Source organism: Mizuhopecten yessoensis, unplaced genomic scaffold, assembly GCF_002113885.1.
Source record: "Mizuhopecten yessoensis strain PY_sf001 unplaced genomic scaffold, ASM211388v2 scaffold2383, whole genome shotgun sequence".
Taxonomy (NCBI): domain Eukaryota; kingdom Metazoa; phylum Mollusca; class Bivalvia; order Pectinida; family Pectinidae; genus Mizuhopecten; species Mizuhopecten yessoensis.
The window spans coordinates 398,006-416,421 of NW_018404519.1; the positions used below are offsets into that span (position 1 = coordinate 398,006).

Genomic DNA, 18,416 nt, shown 5'->3' on the forward strand with positions numbered 1-18,416 from the left:
TTTTCAATGTAATGATTTCAATATTTAACGGATCATTGGATGATGATATTTCTTCCTGGATCAGGAACAAAGACAAAATTCTACCATCATATTCATGTGACAGGTAAGCTGACTTTTTCGACACATCGGACGAGAACATTTTTTTTCAGGGGAATTGTGCAGTGGTTATGTTAACAGATCTATAAGTTTCCTACTAAAGTTACACAGGACACATTGGCTACTAAAATTAGGAAAATAGGTGATTGGATAGGACGGGGAAGTTGAAGATTCAGGTTTGTCTCTGCGATCAAGCTGGATGGGGTTCGTTGTCTCGCCATGCACTTGAATCGGACAAGGGTCTCTGTGTCGCCAGGATCACTCATACCGGTAAATGTGGAATCTTCGCTTTAATCGGATTGGGTTATCCGTGTCGCCGGGGATTCGCTCAAGCCAGAAAACGAGGTATCGGCGATATACAAAGCCATGACTGCTGGAGGAACGGATACCTGTGTCACTAGGTTTGGCCCTATGCTCAAGCCGAAATTGGATTAAGATGTCTGTGTCGCCATTGATGTGTTCACGCCACATGCCAGGAACTAGTGCATCAGTGTTTGTGTCGTTAGGATATCTGAATTACGGGTTTCCATGTTGATGGATACAGGATCAAGCGTAACGATAATGAATAACAAGCTTATTGAGGATGAATTGCTGATTCCGACCGATGTAAGAGTCACCTCCGAAGTTCGACATAGAAGGTATGAACATTGACTGTACTGTTTATATGGTATAATTTTCCATATGACTGTATCTTTAGACTAGATATTCATCAGATGTCTGGTGCTGAAAATAGATGCAGAAAAGTTCTTAATTTTCATTTCAACAAATTTTATTTCATTTAGAAAAAGGATTGAACAACAGGCATAGCCTATATTAGTTCTCTACTAAAGGTAATAGTGGGTGTATAAATATATATACCTAAATAATAAAGTATGTTGTTATTTTGAAATTTCAAAGTTGATTATTTTAAGTATGAAACATAAAATGTTTAAATATAAAATATGAGTTTGGAAGTAAGGACAAAAATTTAAGAGTTGTTATAATATGTGAAATAGTGTATTCACTATGTTTTCCAAACTTATAATTATTTTTTTAGAGCCTCGAATCCAGCATCCATGACAGGATTCCCTCCACTCATGGGATACAGACCAAAAATGTCCATATTGGCTTATCAGCCACTGGTCATCCACCCATGAGTTTTGGGGCCAGTCATGGATACTGCATTCTGATTTTCATAGTTAAGATAATTAAGAGAGAATTTGGCAGATTTTGAAGTATTGGTGGATTCAAATCAATATTTTGTAACGATTTGTTAATAAGAAGGTAAATCAAGGATTTTACATTATTTTCAGATTTTTTTTAATTTTTTTTTTTACTAAGTGAATGACAAAATTGAGTAAACAGAAAGATGCTAAATGAATTTGTCCACCATTATGAGATTGTCCTTACTTAGTTATTATTCTATCACATATAACAACACTGCAATAATTATAATGAATGATACATAGCATACAAACATAAAAAAATATATGCCTATCAGATCAAAAGGGGGAAAGGCGGCCATAGGAAAAAGAAAGGGTGATAATGACACAACGTTTATGATGTAGAAGCACAATCATAACTGATGGTTTTCATATTTAAGAGACATAATATCAATCAGAAATATATAATGTATTATATATGCGGAAATCTATGTGTAGCTGTGACAAACGCGGCAGTACATTCAAATATATTTACATTGGTTTGTTCATCACAATCACCACTGCCAAATAGAAGTACATCTAGAGTGTAGTGATTGTGATTAACATCAAATACTTTATCCTTGAGGGTTTTACGTGGTTCATCATACTTATTACAAATGAGAAAAAAATGATGTACTGTTTCATGGGCATTACCACAGGTACAAGTTGGTGATTCGAGAAGATGATCTCTGTGTAGATCAAAATTAAGGTTACTCGAAGAATTTCTAAGTTGGCAGAGTATGATGTTGTATTTTCTATCACCTGTGTTGACATAGGTAAAGTTTCTACTTGTGTCTAATAACATGATGTCACTAACAGCTCTTCTTAAAAGTTTTTTAAACTGGTATAGTGATGTGATGTTAGTTAGGTCAAACCTTGCTGCAAGTTCATTATAATCTTTAAGTGAAGACGGAATAAAGCTTTTGGCATAAGTATTTGTTCTGCACATAGGAATTGTAAAGATTCTTTCATTTCTTAATAGGTATGGGTTCATATTGTTGAAAAAGGGTTCAATTAATTCAGTTAAATAAGTGGGTGCAGTTCCTGTAAGAATTTTGTATAGAAGAATAAGTCTGTGTTTTTTCCGTCTTGCAGCAAGGGTGTCCCAACCAAGTTCACAATAAATTTTATAGTGTGAGGTTCCTTTACGCAGTCCTGTAATTAATCGAGCAGCCTCTATTTGGATAGATTCAAGTAAAGTTGCCTCCTGCTGAGTACAATTATCAAAAATGATATCACCATATTCAAGTATAGGTCTAATATAAGCGATATATATAGTGATTAGTGTTTTACGACTCATTTTATATTTTACAGATTTCAATAAATTTATACGTTTATACGCTTTATTATAAATAAAGTTGATATGGTGATGCCACTTACCATCTTCAGAAAAAAATACACCAAGATGTTTATGAGTTGACACATTTGCTATAGTTTCATTTTGAAAGATGATATCAGGAGATATTATATTTCTTTTCCGACTAAAAGTTAAAGATTCCGTTTTAGTAGGATTAAAATTTATGTCCCATTTCCTAGACCATATATTAACATTTTCAAGATCACTGGATAGACTAGCGGCTGCATCGAGTGGAGTAGTCTGTATAACCTTAAAAAGAGATGTATCATCGGTAAATAGTAGTTTCTCATTTGTTATACATTCAGTAATATCATTTATATAAATCAGAAATAGAAACGGACCGAGGCCTGATCCCTAGGGGACACAGGCACTTACCTGTCTATATGATGAGAAGAAGCCTTCTGTTATCACTCTATGTTTACGATTAGTTAAGTAATCTTTAAATCAATTGAAGAGATTTCCTTTAATACCATATTTTTAAGTTTAAATAATAAGCCAGGATGCCAGACACGATCAAATGCCTTGCTTACATCACAAAAAAATTGATCTAATTTCAAGTCCTTCATCAAGTTTTTGTATAATAGTATTATACATGGATAATAATTGATAAACAGTAGAGTCACCAGGAATAAATCCAGACTGGTATTTTGTTAATAGTTCGAATTCCAGTAAGTGATTATATAAATAAAAAGTTCTTAATGATTTTGAGAACAGTGCTGACAGTGAAATTAGGATCTAATGTGTAGTTACCTTAGATAGCGATTGTTAAAAAATGCAAAGCAAGATTAATTGTTAGATAAACCACCAGATTTTAATGACCCACTGGACGGACCTTAAATCAGTGCTGGAAGGACAGTTTCAAAAGTTTCCCCGGGTGCAAATGAATGAAAATAGTCTTCAGCTTTGTACTGAGCCAGAGAATATTTTGAGTGTTAACAGATAAACTGTTAAATATTGGTCTGACACAGAGGATATTGTTAAGTAGGGTCAGTCAAGACATTTTGAGAAACCATTATTTTTGGTGATTTAAATACATAGTGCAACAATAAGGTTAAGGTTTTGATTCAAGATTCAATATTTTTATTACTCTCAACAAAGTATGTTACAAAAAGTCAAGTATACATAACACTCATTGTACATGGCAGCCAATAATACATTCAAAGATCACAAATGAATTATCTATATATTCAATAATATTTCTAGTCTTCCTAGAAATTTTCGGAGATAATATTACTTGTACATTGCAAATAGCCAATAATCCTATCATTTTCATAAGGCTTGGAAAAGAATAATCATATTTTGGTATATATAATTGTCTTACTTGTTTAATTAATACATGTTCAAACTTAACCAAATAGTGGAACTCATCTCCAATACCATCAAAAGATAGATTAGAAGTTCTGTTTTCTCGGGATAGGCCGACCCATTTTCCAGCTTCCATTGAAAGATGCATATTTGAAGTTCTAAATTCAATTATATTTTGTCTGCCGTTTTGCTAAAGTTTAATAAGGTAATTTTCAAGATCAAAATATTTGTTCTTAAAATCGAATAGGTGGGTCCTCTTGAAGAGGTTTCTTTATCATTAAACCATTTTAAGATAAGTTGATATCGTAATATTTATTTTACAATGCATTTCAAGTAATCTTTATTACAGGATTTTTAATATTCCACGGACATTTTCCTACCTAACCATTAACCATAAAGTTTGGCGTACTTACGCAAAATCGTCAATTCAAATCTCAATGGATTATATATTTCATTAAAATACCAAACTAGGAGACTGATTCGAGAATCTCTAACTTTTCATAACATAATGTAAAATGAAATTGTGATTAACATTTTGTGTTAAAAAATCTAACAATTTTGGTTTTATTAGTATTCACAGAGAGCTTCCAAACTGTACAATACCACCAAAAAGTGTTCAAAGCAGACTTGAATTCCTCTGCCGATTCGGACATAATAATTGGGTCATCTGCACAAAGAAGTAAAAAGTAAAAATGGTTGTATAATCTATCAATGTTTCTTTCTAGTTTTTTTTACATTTACTATTCCCGTCTAATTCATTAAGGATATTTCAAAATATTTTCGGTTCCTACTTTGCATCCTTGATATTCATGGGTTACGCTCACTTACGCTCTGTAGAGAGCGTAAGTGAGCGTAACCCATGAATATCAAGGATTTATTTTGAAGCTTTCCCAATAATTTTGATCCCATCTTTTCTTTCTGAATTTTATAGCACTTATTTGAAGTTCTTCTGTATTATATACCTGTATATTTACGAGTAATTTTGTTTACCTGATTGTTATTTACATAATAACATTATAGAAGTTTGATCTCTTAATATGGCATTCGCATGTAAAACCAAGCTTTAATATTCCGAATACTGTACAATTTTGTATACACTTTCTTGTCCCCAAAAACATGTTTTGCTGTATCTTTGAATGAATTGCTCACTGAAGCAACTAAACTGTATATCATTTATCTCAAAGGAATTTACTAAAACATTTTTTTATAGTAAATCTATTTTTTGAACAATGTGTTGACGCTTTTTATTAGCAGCTTCTTGCATATGGTTTACAAACTGTTCTTTTCTCAGCTTTCCGTTCGGTATAGATACCATGACCTCGCTCAATGACATTATGGTGACTATCACGTGGATGAATTGTTCATTGAAGCGTTAAGTTTAAACACAATACAGCAGTGAATATCTAAAGACTAAAATGTCAAAATGATTAACTTCAAAACCACATATACAAGGAAACATTTCTGAGGATGCAAACAAATATTAAACGACACTTATAATTATCTCATGTCTTTTTGCCTATAATTTGTCTTTTCCAACTCTACCGTCGGTAATATATAAAGATTGAAATTTGTGAACATTTGGTTAAAATGTGCATTGGCTACATCTCTGTAGTGGAACATGAAACAACGATAATTTTTCATAATAATATGAATAAGAATATAACATCATTTTGATCAATATTAACCATTTCAAAGTTGTTATCTGGTAGAATATAATCTGATCTAGTTTTTGTTATAAAATCACCAACCAGGGCCGCTTTACTAACGTTCTGCCATAGTCGTAGCATTTCAATTTCAGTAAACACATCTGGAGAAGAGTACCTTGAAATTTCACAACCTAAAAGTATACCGCCATCGTCAGTCAAACGATTTGCAGATAACTTTACCCATTGAACATATTCGGATTCAGTAGAACAGATTTGTTTAAATAGGAATCAGCTAGGAAATAAGACTAAGAACTATTCCACCAGATTTTGTTTTTAAATGTGGATCTTTGCATGATATAAGTGGCTATGAGGTAGGTCTAAAATGTCGTCTGTTTTACCCTCAAGAAATACAAGAATATCCTAATAAAACTCAGCATAGAGTTGCTTCGGAAAGTCAGTTATAGGACGTTAGAGAGACACCATGTGTGGTTGATGGGTGAAGGTATTGTATACATGTAGATAGATGTTAATAGACAATATATAGAATTAAGCGCATTGCGTCAAGCTTACGATATCAAACAACCGTCAAACAAGTTATATATATGATGTCTTTGTTTTGTCAATCAGATTCATCGTATGTACTCTCACACATTATATTTAATTAATGAAAATATAATCTGATCCTCGTGGCCTGTGTTCGTGATATAGAATAAAGAATAGAAATAAGTATACAACAACGTAATTGGACTGTCTACAAAATATATCTTTACATAGAATGAGAAAATGCCAAACATCGTGTCAAATGCCAAACGGTGACCAATTTCAAGAAAATATCGGTAAGAACGCGACGCTTGTATAATTTTATATGAATATACATGTCGAGTACTTAGATGTTAAGGTTTTACAAATATCGGGAAAATCGGAGATTAATATTTAGTTCGTGATCATCGAGAACGAGGGAAACTACATAAAGACATTTCCCATCGCGTCAATATACAAGGAAAATCAGGAATCAAGGATATACCGAAAGCTAAAGAAATACAAAAAATGTATTGTATGTTAGTGATCAATTTCACTAAGGTTTTATGTCTCATATTTTAGCATTGATTAATGATCTAATTTGTTATTTTAAGCGATATTTCTTTTATCTGACCTCAATGTCGACAGACAATCCTGAGAGGTAGAGACACGATAATGGGGGATCCTAATCAGCGTGGTGAGTACATTTCTCTCTTTGATTGGTAGTTAAATGATTTAATACTACACACAATCTTAACGTTGTCAGATTGAAAAAAGATGGGATAGCCCCCAATCCTATATAAATACATTTTCATTATTTAAGCATACCTGTTTGAGACTACACGTCCCTGTGAAATGCATCAGGTACTTCTGACTGTGGACAGCAAACCATAGATAGAGAAATAAAATAGGTCGGTTACGATAATTGTGTACTCGTAATGTCTAGTTATTGTTGTTTTTCAATCAGGAAAGATATTCGTTGAATCAAATTTGTTTCCCGTTATGAATGGGATAATTTAGCATAAACGGTCATAGAAATTGTTTGACTTCTGTAAATTCAACTGTCTATGAAGCTAAAGGATTCCCTGTTAATCCATCAGTTACTGCCCAATAGCAAGTGATTATAATTGTTGTATTTCCTCCAAAGCATAGGTAATAAAATGATTTGATGACATGACATGATTACAATGTCCGCAGCGTTCCGAAAGACTCCTGCCGTCCTGCTTCCATCCAAGTCCGAGCTGACTCAGATATCAGACGACCTCCGCCTGAAGTGTAGCGAGGAGGAAATAGACGGATTCCGTGGTATGATCTTAAAGTTTTATATCTGAAAGATATCGGTGAATATCAAACTTTAGAAGTTTAGTATGAATATTATCTATATTACAGGTTATTTATTGGTGTAGGGTTGGTTTGCATCATTTAAAAAAATCGAATCTATGAGGACTAATTCATTTTGCCTCAAGTTAAGTGTTGTACTCATTCTCCAGGTAAATTTTATTGGTACAGATCTAGAGGAAACAACCACCAGTAATTTTGTCCTTAACATTTTGTCAAGGCCAATGTATATCTGAAAATTGTGTAAACACATATCATTCTTTCACGTAGTTAAAACCATTGTATGTATTTAAGAAAAACGGGCGCTGTCCACCTTCTTATTGTCCTACCCCCTCCCTAGTACCCCTTTTACTGTTATTATAAAAATATTGGACCATAATGCCTATTCGAAAAAGAATTGAACCAAACAATTATTTCCAATTTTGTTCAAAATGTATTGTTTTCTACTTCTGAAACATTCACCAATCATAAACGCCTTTGTTATACACAGAATATTTCAAGGGCACTATGGATGTTTATCAACGTATCAGTGAAATCCCAGAACCACAACTGCCGGTAAAGTATCCAAGAACACCGGGTCACAAGGAAACAAAGGATAACTCCTGGTCAGTATGCTCAAAACTTCATTTTACCTTACATATTTACTAATACGAAAAAGGTTATTTAATGAATGTGCTGGCTTGTTAATGGTAAGAAACAAAGGTTGGTAAAGAGGCGTTGAAGATGATAACAGGAACATGTATACGCGGGGTATTGGGTTGTACTGTGGTGATGATAGTGTGTGCAGGTACCGGCGACATCAAAATTGTTGATACTGAAGTGCTATTTTTGTGTGTCTAGGTATTGGCGATGTGACATCAAGGGTGCCGACATTGGTAAACTGGCCGGTAAAACTATAGGGGTCAAGGACAATGTAGCCGTGGCTGGAGTTCCCATGATGAATGGTAACAAGCAGCTGGAGGGATACACCCCGGAGTTCGATGCCACAATTGTCACGAGGATGCTTGACGCTGGTGAAGTGATTTCCTCGTTAAATTACCTTTATTTTTAATAAGCAACCATGGAAATATATGAAGTTAATACAATTGAAACTGTTATATTTTCCGGGATCGCCCGGTGAAAATAGTTGTTGATGGATACAGAAACCTTTCCGTGAAACAAAAAGTGATCTTACATAAGTTGAACTTTGGGTTTGTTTCCTCAACACCCCATTTATTCATAAAGTATATATAGTACATAAAGGAAGGAGAAATACACTACTTCGCAATCATGAGACAGCTTACCGACATATTGTCATTTCTGCAAGCTATTGGGGTTTACGTATGATTTACGTCAGACTATGTGTTGGTATTTCATTTGTACGACCGTAGTTATAACGTATATATATTTTCAGTAACACTTCAGGGTGAGTAGAAGGTTTTTGGAATTGTAATGTATTTGTTCTTTTTTATCCCATAATTCTCATATTGTCATTTAGACAGTGACTCTAACTAGTATTGTATCTTATCTTTGTACAACAGTGGTCTCTTCAAGCATCAACTAACAGTGTTATCCCAACAGGTGGACGTATCGTTGGCAAGACGACATGTGAGGATTTGTGTTTATCGGGAACTTCATGGACCTCCTCGAATGGACCCATTCCAAATCCCTATAGTCCCACTCGAGCGGCGGGAGGATCCAGTAGCGGTTCCGCTTCTCTTGTAGGTGGCATACACCACGTTATAAATTGTTATGTATGAGTTCAAATGTCATTTGGGATAACTCACATCCACAGATTGACTGATAGAATAGTGTATAGCTGGTTTTGACTACAGCTTCTATCTATCAAGAAGATATTTGAAAGGTTGCTGGAACAACGTAAAAAAGTGGTTCAAGACATTTTTTACATAAGAACATTTTGTAGTTTTATTGGAGCAATATAACAGTCTATAACAGTCTGTATAAAGGATTCATGGAGTAATTGATAGAGTGCTTTAACAAATCGTTGTTATATACGATAGGCTAGTCACGACTGGATTCGAAAAAAAGTATACCAAAGACATTGCTGTTACAAATAAATCGCTAAAACTTTTAATCTGAATATGATGACTTGTAAAAGATTGTTTGTACTACCAGGTTGCTCGAGGAGAGATAGACATGGCAATCGGCGCTGACCAGGGAGGCTCTATCCGTATTCCATGCAGCTGGTGTGGGATAGTGGGATTCAAACCAACTTTCGGTCTAATACCCTACACAGGGGCCGTACCTATAGAAATGACTGTGGATCATCTCGGACCAATGACGCGTACAGTGGCGGATTGTGCCCTTCTACTCGAGGTAAGTGACTGCCAATTGTGTCCTCCTGCTCAAGTTAGACTACTACCAACTAAGTCCTGTTCATCAAGGTATGCGACTTCTATTCAGGTTATGCAACTGGCTATTGCGCCTTCCTTATTCTCGACGAATGTGACTACTCAATATCAAGTCGAAAGAGCACTAATTCGTCCCTTCTGTCTGTAAGCGGTGTGTGATTGTACTATCAAGCGCTATATAGGTAATGGTCGATTGTGCTCTCCTACCCGAGTTAGACGATTGTCCCGGACGTCCAGCGCGATTTGAGTATACCTGTTGACTTTTTCCTGTTCCTCGAAGTCGACGCCTGTCGATTGCGTCCTCATCGGGGTGGCGACTACTGATTCGCAGTGTGGATACATGCCTATCGTTCCATTTTGCTCTAGTTAGGAGACCACCCAGTATGCCCTCCGATTCCATGTTGGTAGCTATTGACTGCTTTCCTAGTTGTTTAAACTATGGTTGGTAACTATACATCCTGCACTTCAGGGCTGACCACTACCGTGATGTGGAAAACTGTCGAAAGTTTACTTTCCTTCGAGATAGATTATTGTCTGGTGTGCCCTCCTACTTGAACACTTTCGACTGTGTCCTCTGAGATGAGAGTAACGGCCGATATTCCCTGTTCCTCCAAGTACACGATTGCTGTTTGATCTCTCTTTCTCGATGGAGATGACAGCTGACTTTGGCTTTGTGTTCGAGGAAGATGATTGCCAATTTTGTCTTCTTTCCTGAGTCAGATGAGTCTAAATATGCTGCTTTTTGTTTTTGCAAAAGATGCAAAAAGAAGTAATTAAAATATTCGTTACAGAACGTAAATGTTTATATTGCTCCACTGATCTCGATATACCGATCATAGCATGTTGATTTTAGGTTTGTTTTGACGATTCTTAACTTGAAATGCGAGCTGTGCTAGTTGGTTGATAATCATGATACTTCAGACACATACTCCAGTTGAGCATTCAATTAAGAAGTAACTGTTTTGTAAATAGTGACCATTTGTTGCAGAAAATTATATGGTTGATCTATTATTTTGTCATTTGGAAACTGTGTCCATTGACGATCATGATCATTAATTACAGCAAAAATACTGTTTTGAAAATATCTCCAGTCTTTTCTTCGTGAATGTTGATCATTTCATATTGCCCTGCCCCTTTTTTTGTGCTGTGTATGGCAATTTCTCATTCTCATTCTCATTCATTTTAAAGGTTTGTCCAAAGATATTCACAGAGAAGTCATCAATTAGTAATAGACTCACACAGATACCTCAATAGTAACTTATATAGACAATTCCACGTCAGTGGTAGACCACAGTTGATTAACTTAGTTGGTTCTGATAGTTAAGTCATCGGTAAATCATGTATTGCATGGCACTGACATATAACACCACCTATATTTCCATGTAAAAGGTGCTAGCGGGATATGATGACGGGACGGACCCCCGACAACCGCCGGATATTACAGTTCCTCCCTACTCTACCCTAGTAAGTACATACGTGGTCCTCTATAAACGGACAGTAGCACAGCTTATCATTGATTGATTTACGCACACAAAACTTACCGGTAATAAAACTTGTATAATTAAAAGTCAATTACGTTAAGTTTTGAAAGTTTGTTGAACATTTGATTTTGAAGTATTCGTTTAAACATTACGGTTTGTCCCTAACAGCTCACGAAGGGCGTGGAAGGTAAACGAGTCGGTATCCTGACAGAAGGTTTTAACGGAGTAGACGTGGGCGTGTCAAAATGTGTCAAGGATGCTTCTTACAGACTCCGGGAGGCGGGGGCCGTGGTAGAAGAGGTGTCTATACCACTACATACTGACGGTAGGTTGTTATTTGGTACAAACTGTCAATGGTGACGGTAAACATAAAAGAGCTGTTTAGTAACATGATATCTAACACATTTGTTCAACATCCTCAACAATATATATTATCAAATGCATCCCCAGGGTCCAAAATGTTGATTCATAAAATAAGAGCCTTACAATAGTGTTTGAGAAAAATCTAAAATGACCTTGTTCGTTTGATTATAACATTGGGGTCATGACCTTTTTACATTCCGAATTACCAACTCGTACACATGCTCCTTCATTGTCATACGGATTTCGTCTTTCTCCTCCCTAAGTTAGGGCATGCTCACGTGGATGTTTTGTTACATATGCTCCGTTCACATGTGATGCTCTCCTATATTTTGTACGTTGGTACATTCTGTATTCTTCAACCTACCCATTCATTTACCAGTTGTCAACGAGTACGGTACATCGCTATAAAATGTTGCCTGTCTTTTTTATTGTAATTTGTTTATACAATTATTTGTTGGTGTTGTGAATCTGACAACCTTTAGCCTTGTAATTCCAAACGTTTCTTCTGATATTTCAGAGCAAAGAATTCAATTTCATGGCACGTGTATCGTTCTCTGATTCCACTCCAGGGTTTCCGATTTCATAAGGAGTGTTGTATCTTTAAACCAACCTTATATTGGCCCCGTGAAACTATGCCGACCGCAACTGAGGCTGGATAGTCTGATTGACCTGTTCAAATCCGGTTTTTCAGCAAGCTCAGTTTTTTTTTATAAACCACCTGTCTGTCTTACATGTGTACATGCACTTTGTGTTTTCTTAGTTACAAGGGAAAAATCGTTTATTGAGCAGTCATTTTCTACTGAAGAAAAGTTATAAAAGGAAAGTACATTTCTATTTCAGGGAATAATTGGTGAAATGTCACGCTATCCCGAGCATTGTAATGCATAAATATAGCATTAAATATGGATTTTCTTTTCACAGGATTTGCTATATGGCTTCCAATAAGTTACGGAGCCTACAATATGATGATTAAAGGAAACGGTGAGTGTCATAGGATCACATTGTTTACTAAATTATATTACCCATCCACTCACTGGTTTCAATAGACACATATTTAGGTTGACAAAGAGTCCTATAAACCTTTTCCTTGAGCTTCAATTTGTTCCACATTGCTTAAAATAGATAAGCAAAATTTAGATATGATCTGTTCAAACGCTTAATAGCCCTATTTTGTCTCGGTTCGGCATTTATTCTTTCACTCGTATATCTTGTCTAGTATGCGTACACCCAATGCTTGAAACAAACGTTGGCAAGGTCGCCAATATTGTTATAGGAGGAAGAGAAAATACATGGCCATGCCGAGATTCGAGCATGGTACCCTCCGACGGACGCTTTACCAATTGAGCTACTTGGTCGCCGAAAATTGACCCAGTCAAGTTCCGTTACACATACAATGCAGAGCATTCAAGCTATTATCATTCATTTTATTGTATTATCTTCAGTAGTGTACGAGTATGCTTGCATAAATTGATATGCAACAGGCATTTTATGATGATTTTAGTTTATATGCCATTTCATCAGGGAATGGAGAGAACTGGAAGGGACATTACTGCACGTCCATGCAAGAAGCTTTAGCCCGAGGGTACAACCTCCGCCCGCACGACTTCAGTTTACCGTGTAAAATGCTGGCGGTGTCTTGTGAGTACATGGTCAGAAACTACCAGAACAAATTCTACGCCAAAGCCCAAAACCTCAACCGTCTACTCACCCAGGCGTACGACCAGGCGCTACAGACATACGACGTTCTAGTTATGCCAACACTGCCTTGTACAGCTATGGAGCTACCCACAACAGACACACCCGTGTTAGGTACGTTACCCTAAAGTCGAGGTCAAACTGCTCCGGGTAATGCCAATCTATCCTGGAGTGGGTTGAGTCTTGTTGAAGACCATACTAAAGCAGTCTCGTTGTGCCGGTATATAATCTTGAGTTTTCAAAATTATATGGTGTACTCGAGTGATACCGAGACGAAAAGTTGTATCTCCCGCAATAAGAACACATGTCATTTTTCTGTGTTATGTATATCATCATAAAATAAGCAATCAAAAGTTTAACTTTACGGTTGAAAGTTCATTTTTTTGTGTTCAAATGTAAGTAAAACAACTTACGGCTTATCTGAAATGTATTTGATATTCGAGCAGATATATTCACCTGGGTTGTACTGTTGTAACGTTGATTTATAATTCCTTTTCCGAAAATAATAAGTTCCTGGGAGAAGTAATAAAACGCTCCACTTTTTCAGAAACTCTTCGCCTGACCTTTGGAATGATGAAAAACACCGCACCATTTAACGCAACCGGACATCCGGCTTTAACTGTCAACGCCGGAAGTTGTGAAGGACTTCCAGTCGGAATAATGTTCGTTGGCCGCAGCTTCGATGACCTTATGGTCTTGCGAATGGCGCATGCTTTTGAACAAATTAGGGACCAACCTCCCAAAAAGACATGCAACAAATGACTACAAAATAGTAAATAAAAGAACGTGAAATTATTGTTCACCCCTAGATATCTGCTGCACAATACATATATAAATTATTGTTAATTGTGTTTGTGACTATATGGCAAGTTTACTTTCTTTGTACTCCTTGAGTTTATGTTTTCTAGTGATTATTTTAGCTATAAAGTGTCACATTGCAGAATCATTTGGTAAACGGTAGAGTAATTGACTTATAACTTAGCGCCGAATTCCACTCCTAGAGAAGACACTTTATAAATAGATCTGATCTAAAACAGCATTTAACATGTCAATTGCTCTCAATGTGCTTCAGTACACTTGTATTGAAAGGTTTCCGAGGCATGATGAAACGCTATCAAATTGATGATAAACCCTCCATGTGCTATGTCATCGCTCTCTTACATTAACTTCCAGGAGTTATAGTATCGTGCGTTAACTTCAACGGGTTACGTTAACTAATGTTCTCTGTAGCGTAATCCCTAAAATTTCGAGAATGGTGCTTTATTTGTTAAGGGATATAAACAGATACATATATATATAAAGAAAAGAAAATTCACCCTGGTATAGATTAGCCTAGATTAAGTTAGTGTCTATCCATGATATTGCGGTTTTAGCTGAAATGCGTTTTTGTCAAATACTTGTTGATACGTGCTGACACTCTTATGCTTTTCCTATGCTGTGTCACGCTTATGTTTGGTCGACTTTTCTGTGTCATGCTAGTTATGTATGGTCATATTGTACCGTTCGTGCAATGAAATTGATTTGAAATGAAATGTATGCTCAACTTGTGAAAACACTGACAAGCCATTTCATACACACGTTAAACCGTATAAACTATATATAATGTGTGATTTTTTAATTTTGTTCTTCCAATCCAAGCGTAGTACAGCGTATGTAAACATTATCAGATGCGGACAGGCTGTCGCAGCGGCTGTGGTCCACGGAACGACGTCCTTTGCGTAACTTAATCCCCGCTGCCCTCTTATATATGGGGTCTAAGCTGTGGATTACAAGGATTAATACATGTACAGTACCTGTAAGAAATTATCAGGTCCCTGTGACTAATTAACTACCACGGAATTAAATTATCTAAGTCCGTGCTACTACCATATGGCATTGTCTGTACGTCTTTACATGTTTATGATAATACGTGATTTTAGTGTGAAGATTTCTTGGGATTTTTGTGTACATTGTTTTGTATTATAAACAATATTTGAAGAAAACAATAATTGAAAAAAAATGTACCCGCTGTGATTCGAACCATGCTAGTTGGAAACCGAAACCGAAAGCACTCGTACGAGTATTCTGCGAAATGAAGAGTTCCATACTGTAGAGTTGCAGAATTCTGGCTCGGGGCTATGGCCGTCCCCGATCATGTTTCCACTTTCGTGAAAGCTGGAATGAACGAAGTGTGGAAATCCTGTTATAATACGAGGCGTATTAAGTATAAGTCATTCAAATATGACATTTTCAGTCGAAATGATATCAATGTTCTTTTCAAATTTGTGATGTCATTGATTGTAACCATTACATTTGCAAGCATCACGGCGACTATTCTTTACTTTTTTGATTCTGATTCTGTCTCCACAATACAAGGTAAGATCAGATTACATATGACATCAAACCAGACAATGTAGCTAATAATCGTCATTTACTATTTGATAAGTAAATAAAATAGAGATGTGCAACATAATGATAAAGGGAGACAATCTAGTTTAGACTTTAGTGTCATTGACAGATCTAGTACGTGTGTTTGGGTCCGTCGATTTACCCGATACAACCGAATACTACCCAATACTACCCAGTACTACCCAATACAAACGTCGATTTACCCAATACAACCCAATACTACCCAATACAAACGTTGATTTACCCAATAAAACCAAATACTACCCAATACTACCCAGTACTACCCATACAAACGTCGATTTACCCAATACAACCCAATACTACCCAATACAAACGTTGATTTACCCAATAAAACCCAATACTACCCAATACAAACATTGATTTACCAAATACAACCCAATACTACCCAATAAAAACGTCAATTTACCCAATACAACCCAAAACTACCCAATACAAATGTCGATTTACCCAATACAACCCAATACTACCCAATACAAACATCGATTTACCCAATACAACCCAATACTACCCAATACAAACGTCGATTTACCCAATACTACCCAATACTACCCAATACAAACGTAGGTTTACCCTATACAACCCAATACTAGCCAATACAAACGTCGATTTACCCAATACAACCCAGTACTCCCAATACAAGCGCCGATTTACAGAATACAACCCAGTACTACCCAATACAACCCAATACTACCCAATAAAAATGTCGATGTACCCGATACAACCCAATACTACCCAATACAAACGTCGATTTACCCGATACAACCCAATACAAGCACCGATTTACCGAATACAAACATCGATTTACCCAATACAATCCAATACAGAAAGTAAATACCTAATAAAATTGATATACCAAATAAGTATACAATTAAAGTTAATTATATGTAGATCTTAATCGGTATACGATATACAATAATTTATCGTTGTTACCAGAGATGTATTTTATACGTCTCTGTTGTTACATTGGAAAAATTATAGCAAGATATATTTCATCATTTATGAAGTCATTATATCAATTACCAAGGAAATGATATACAATAATTTATCGTTGTGATAGTGGATAAAATAAAGAAAGATGAATTTCATTATTTATGAAGTTAATTATTGTGGGAATAATATACAATAATTTATCGTTATCATATCGGATAAAATATAGAAAAATGAATTTCATTATTTCTAAAGTAAATTATCGTCGGAATGATTTATTATAATTCGGAAAGAAATAAACGAAATACAGAAGTTGTTGTTATTTGTAGCAAGCATCACCTGTCGATCAAAGGTCAGGTGTGAAACTGGTTCAGATGACACGTCGCCAAAGCCATACCTAAATACATGTCAATCACACACGTGGCCATAATCCCTACCTTCATTCATTCATTCTTTATTAACCAAGTTATGAAACACCACAATACATAAACCTGTAATTAACGCCTCTTGAATGCCAAATATAAATATTTACCTAAATTGGATAGCTCTCTAACATTAGTTATACTAAGTAGTTGTATTAATTTAAAAATTGAGTTTCTTTTGTAATAGTATTTTTTAATTAATATGTGCCTCAAATTGCTATAAAATGGACAAATCAAAATTAAATTGGAACTCGTCTTCTATATCTCTCAAATAACATTTGTTACAAATCCTGTTTCTCTGTATGATCTGATAATGTCTACACTGTTGTCTAAATGAAACAGGTGTGTGCAGATGTGCAACTAAATGATTTCCATCGGCTTTACAAACGAAATCACTGGTAATTACATAAACTTGCTCAGATTGTTACATGGTCGAAAAAAAAGGAAAATTACACAATTAGATAATAGCCATGTTGAGCTTTAAATAATCATTTTGATAATAAATAACCCTCGTTGTTAAATTATATGTAGTTCGTAATAGAATTAATAGTCATTCACTATAGAGGCAAATAAGTATACATTTTATATACATGGAACACTCAATTACCCAGAAAAAATAAAAGGTTAAAATTTCATCAAAATGGTAACTAAATTAAAAAAAACCAAGAACAACGAAACTTGAATTCAAATAGTAACACACATATATATTTTTAGCTCACCTGGTCCGAAGGTCTTCTTAACCACTGGTTGGAATTAAACTAAATTTGACTGGAAGCATCCCTAGGTGGTGGGGATTCAAAATTGTACAAATGGTGGGGCTGACCCCCCAGGGGGCTGAGGGGCGGGGCCAAAAGGGGTCAATTTGCCCATATTGCTTTAAGCGACTTCTTCTCTGGAACTAAGAAGTGGATATCAACCATATTTGACTGGAAGCATCCCTAGGTGGTGGTGATTAAAAATTGTACAAATGGTGGGGCTGACTCCCCAGGGGGCTTAGGGGCGGGGCCAAAGGGGGGCAATTTGGCTATATTGCTACAAACGACTTCTTCTGTAGAACTATGCACTGGATATCAATCATATTTAAGCAAAAGCATTCCTGGGAGGCAGGGATTTAAAATTGTACAATTGGTGTGGCTGACCCCCCAGGGGGCTGAGGGGCAGGGCCAAAAGGGGTCAATTTGCCCATATTGCTTTAAGCGACTTCTTCTCTGGAACTAAGAAGTGGATATCAACCTTATTTGACTGGAAGCATCTCTAGGTGGTGGAGATTCAAAATTGTACAAACGGTTGGGCTGACTCCCCAGGGGGCTGAGGGGCGAGGCCAAA

At 35.9% G+C, this 18,416-nt stretch overlaps 2 protein-coding genes across 4 annotated transcripts in view; both read left to right on the forward strand.

Annotated features, from left to right (window-relative positions):
- The first annotated feature begins 560 nt into the window (after positions 1 to 560).
- Positions 561 to 14,623, forward strand: LOC110445839 (amidase-like). Of its 3 annotated transcripts, none has more exons than XM_021490649.1 (12): positions 561 to 734; positions 6,753 to 6,801; positions 7,302 to 7,409; positions 7,933 to 8,047; positions 8,283 to 8,455; positions 9,003 to 9,142; positions 9,558 to 9,758; positions 11,183 to 11,257; positions 11,443 to 11,599; positions 12,559 to 12,618; positions 13,159 to 13,446; positions 13,880 to 14,623. In XM_021490649.1, exons 2-12 carry the CDS (start codon positions 6,780 to 6,782, stop codon positions 14,092 to 14,094), a joined length of 1,554 nt encoding a protein of 517 aa, XP_021346324.1. In that variant the 5' UTR covers positions 561 to 734; positions 6,753 to 6,779; the 3' UTR covers positions 14,095 to 14,623. The 3 variants fall into 3 exon arrangements, with proteins under 3 accessions (XP_021346324.1, XP_021346322.1, XP_021346323.1); XM_021490647.1 differs by lacking the exon at positions 561 to 734 and adding an exon at positions 6,309 to 6,421 and having other exon boundaries at positions 6,719 to 6,801; XM_021490648.1 differs by lacking the exon at positions 561 to 734 and adding an exon at positions 6,309 to 6,421.
- Positions 14,624 to 15,240: 617 nt separating this feature from the next.
- Positions 15,241 to 18,416, forward strand: part of LOC110445836 (tenascin-X-like) — a 66,729-nt gene continuing 63,553 nt past the window's right edge. Inside the window, exon 1 of the mRNA XM_021490645.1 lies at positions 15,241 to 15,687. Coding sequence (XP_021346320.1) covers positions 15,450 to 15,687 — 238 coding nt within the window. The 5' untranslated portion in view covers positions 15,241 to 15,449. The remainder of the gene's footprint in view (positions 15,688 to 18,416) is intronic.

What these genes read in the sequence shown, in the direction of transcription:
- LOC110445839 (XM_021490649.1), top strand. Translation starts at nt 6,780, where the DNA reads ATGGGGGATCCTAATCAGCGTG. An exon ending in GAAACAAAGGATAACTCCTG is followed by an intron (nt 8,048 to 8,282) that starts GTCAGTATGCTC and finishes TTGTGTGTCTAG; the next exon opens with GTATTGGCGATGTGACATCA. An exon ending in TATGATGATTAAAGGAAACG is followed by an intron (nt 12,619 to 13,158) that starts GTGAGTGTCATA and finishes CCATTTCATCAG; the next exon opens with GGAATGGAGAGAACTGGAAG.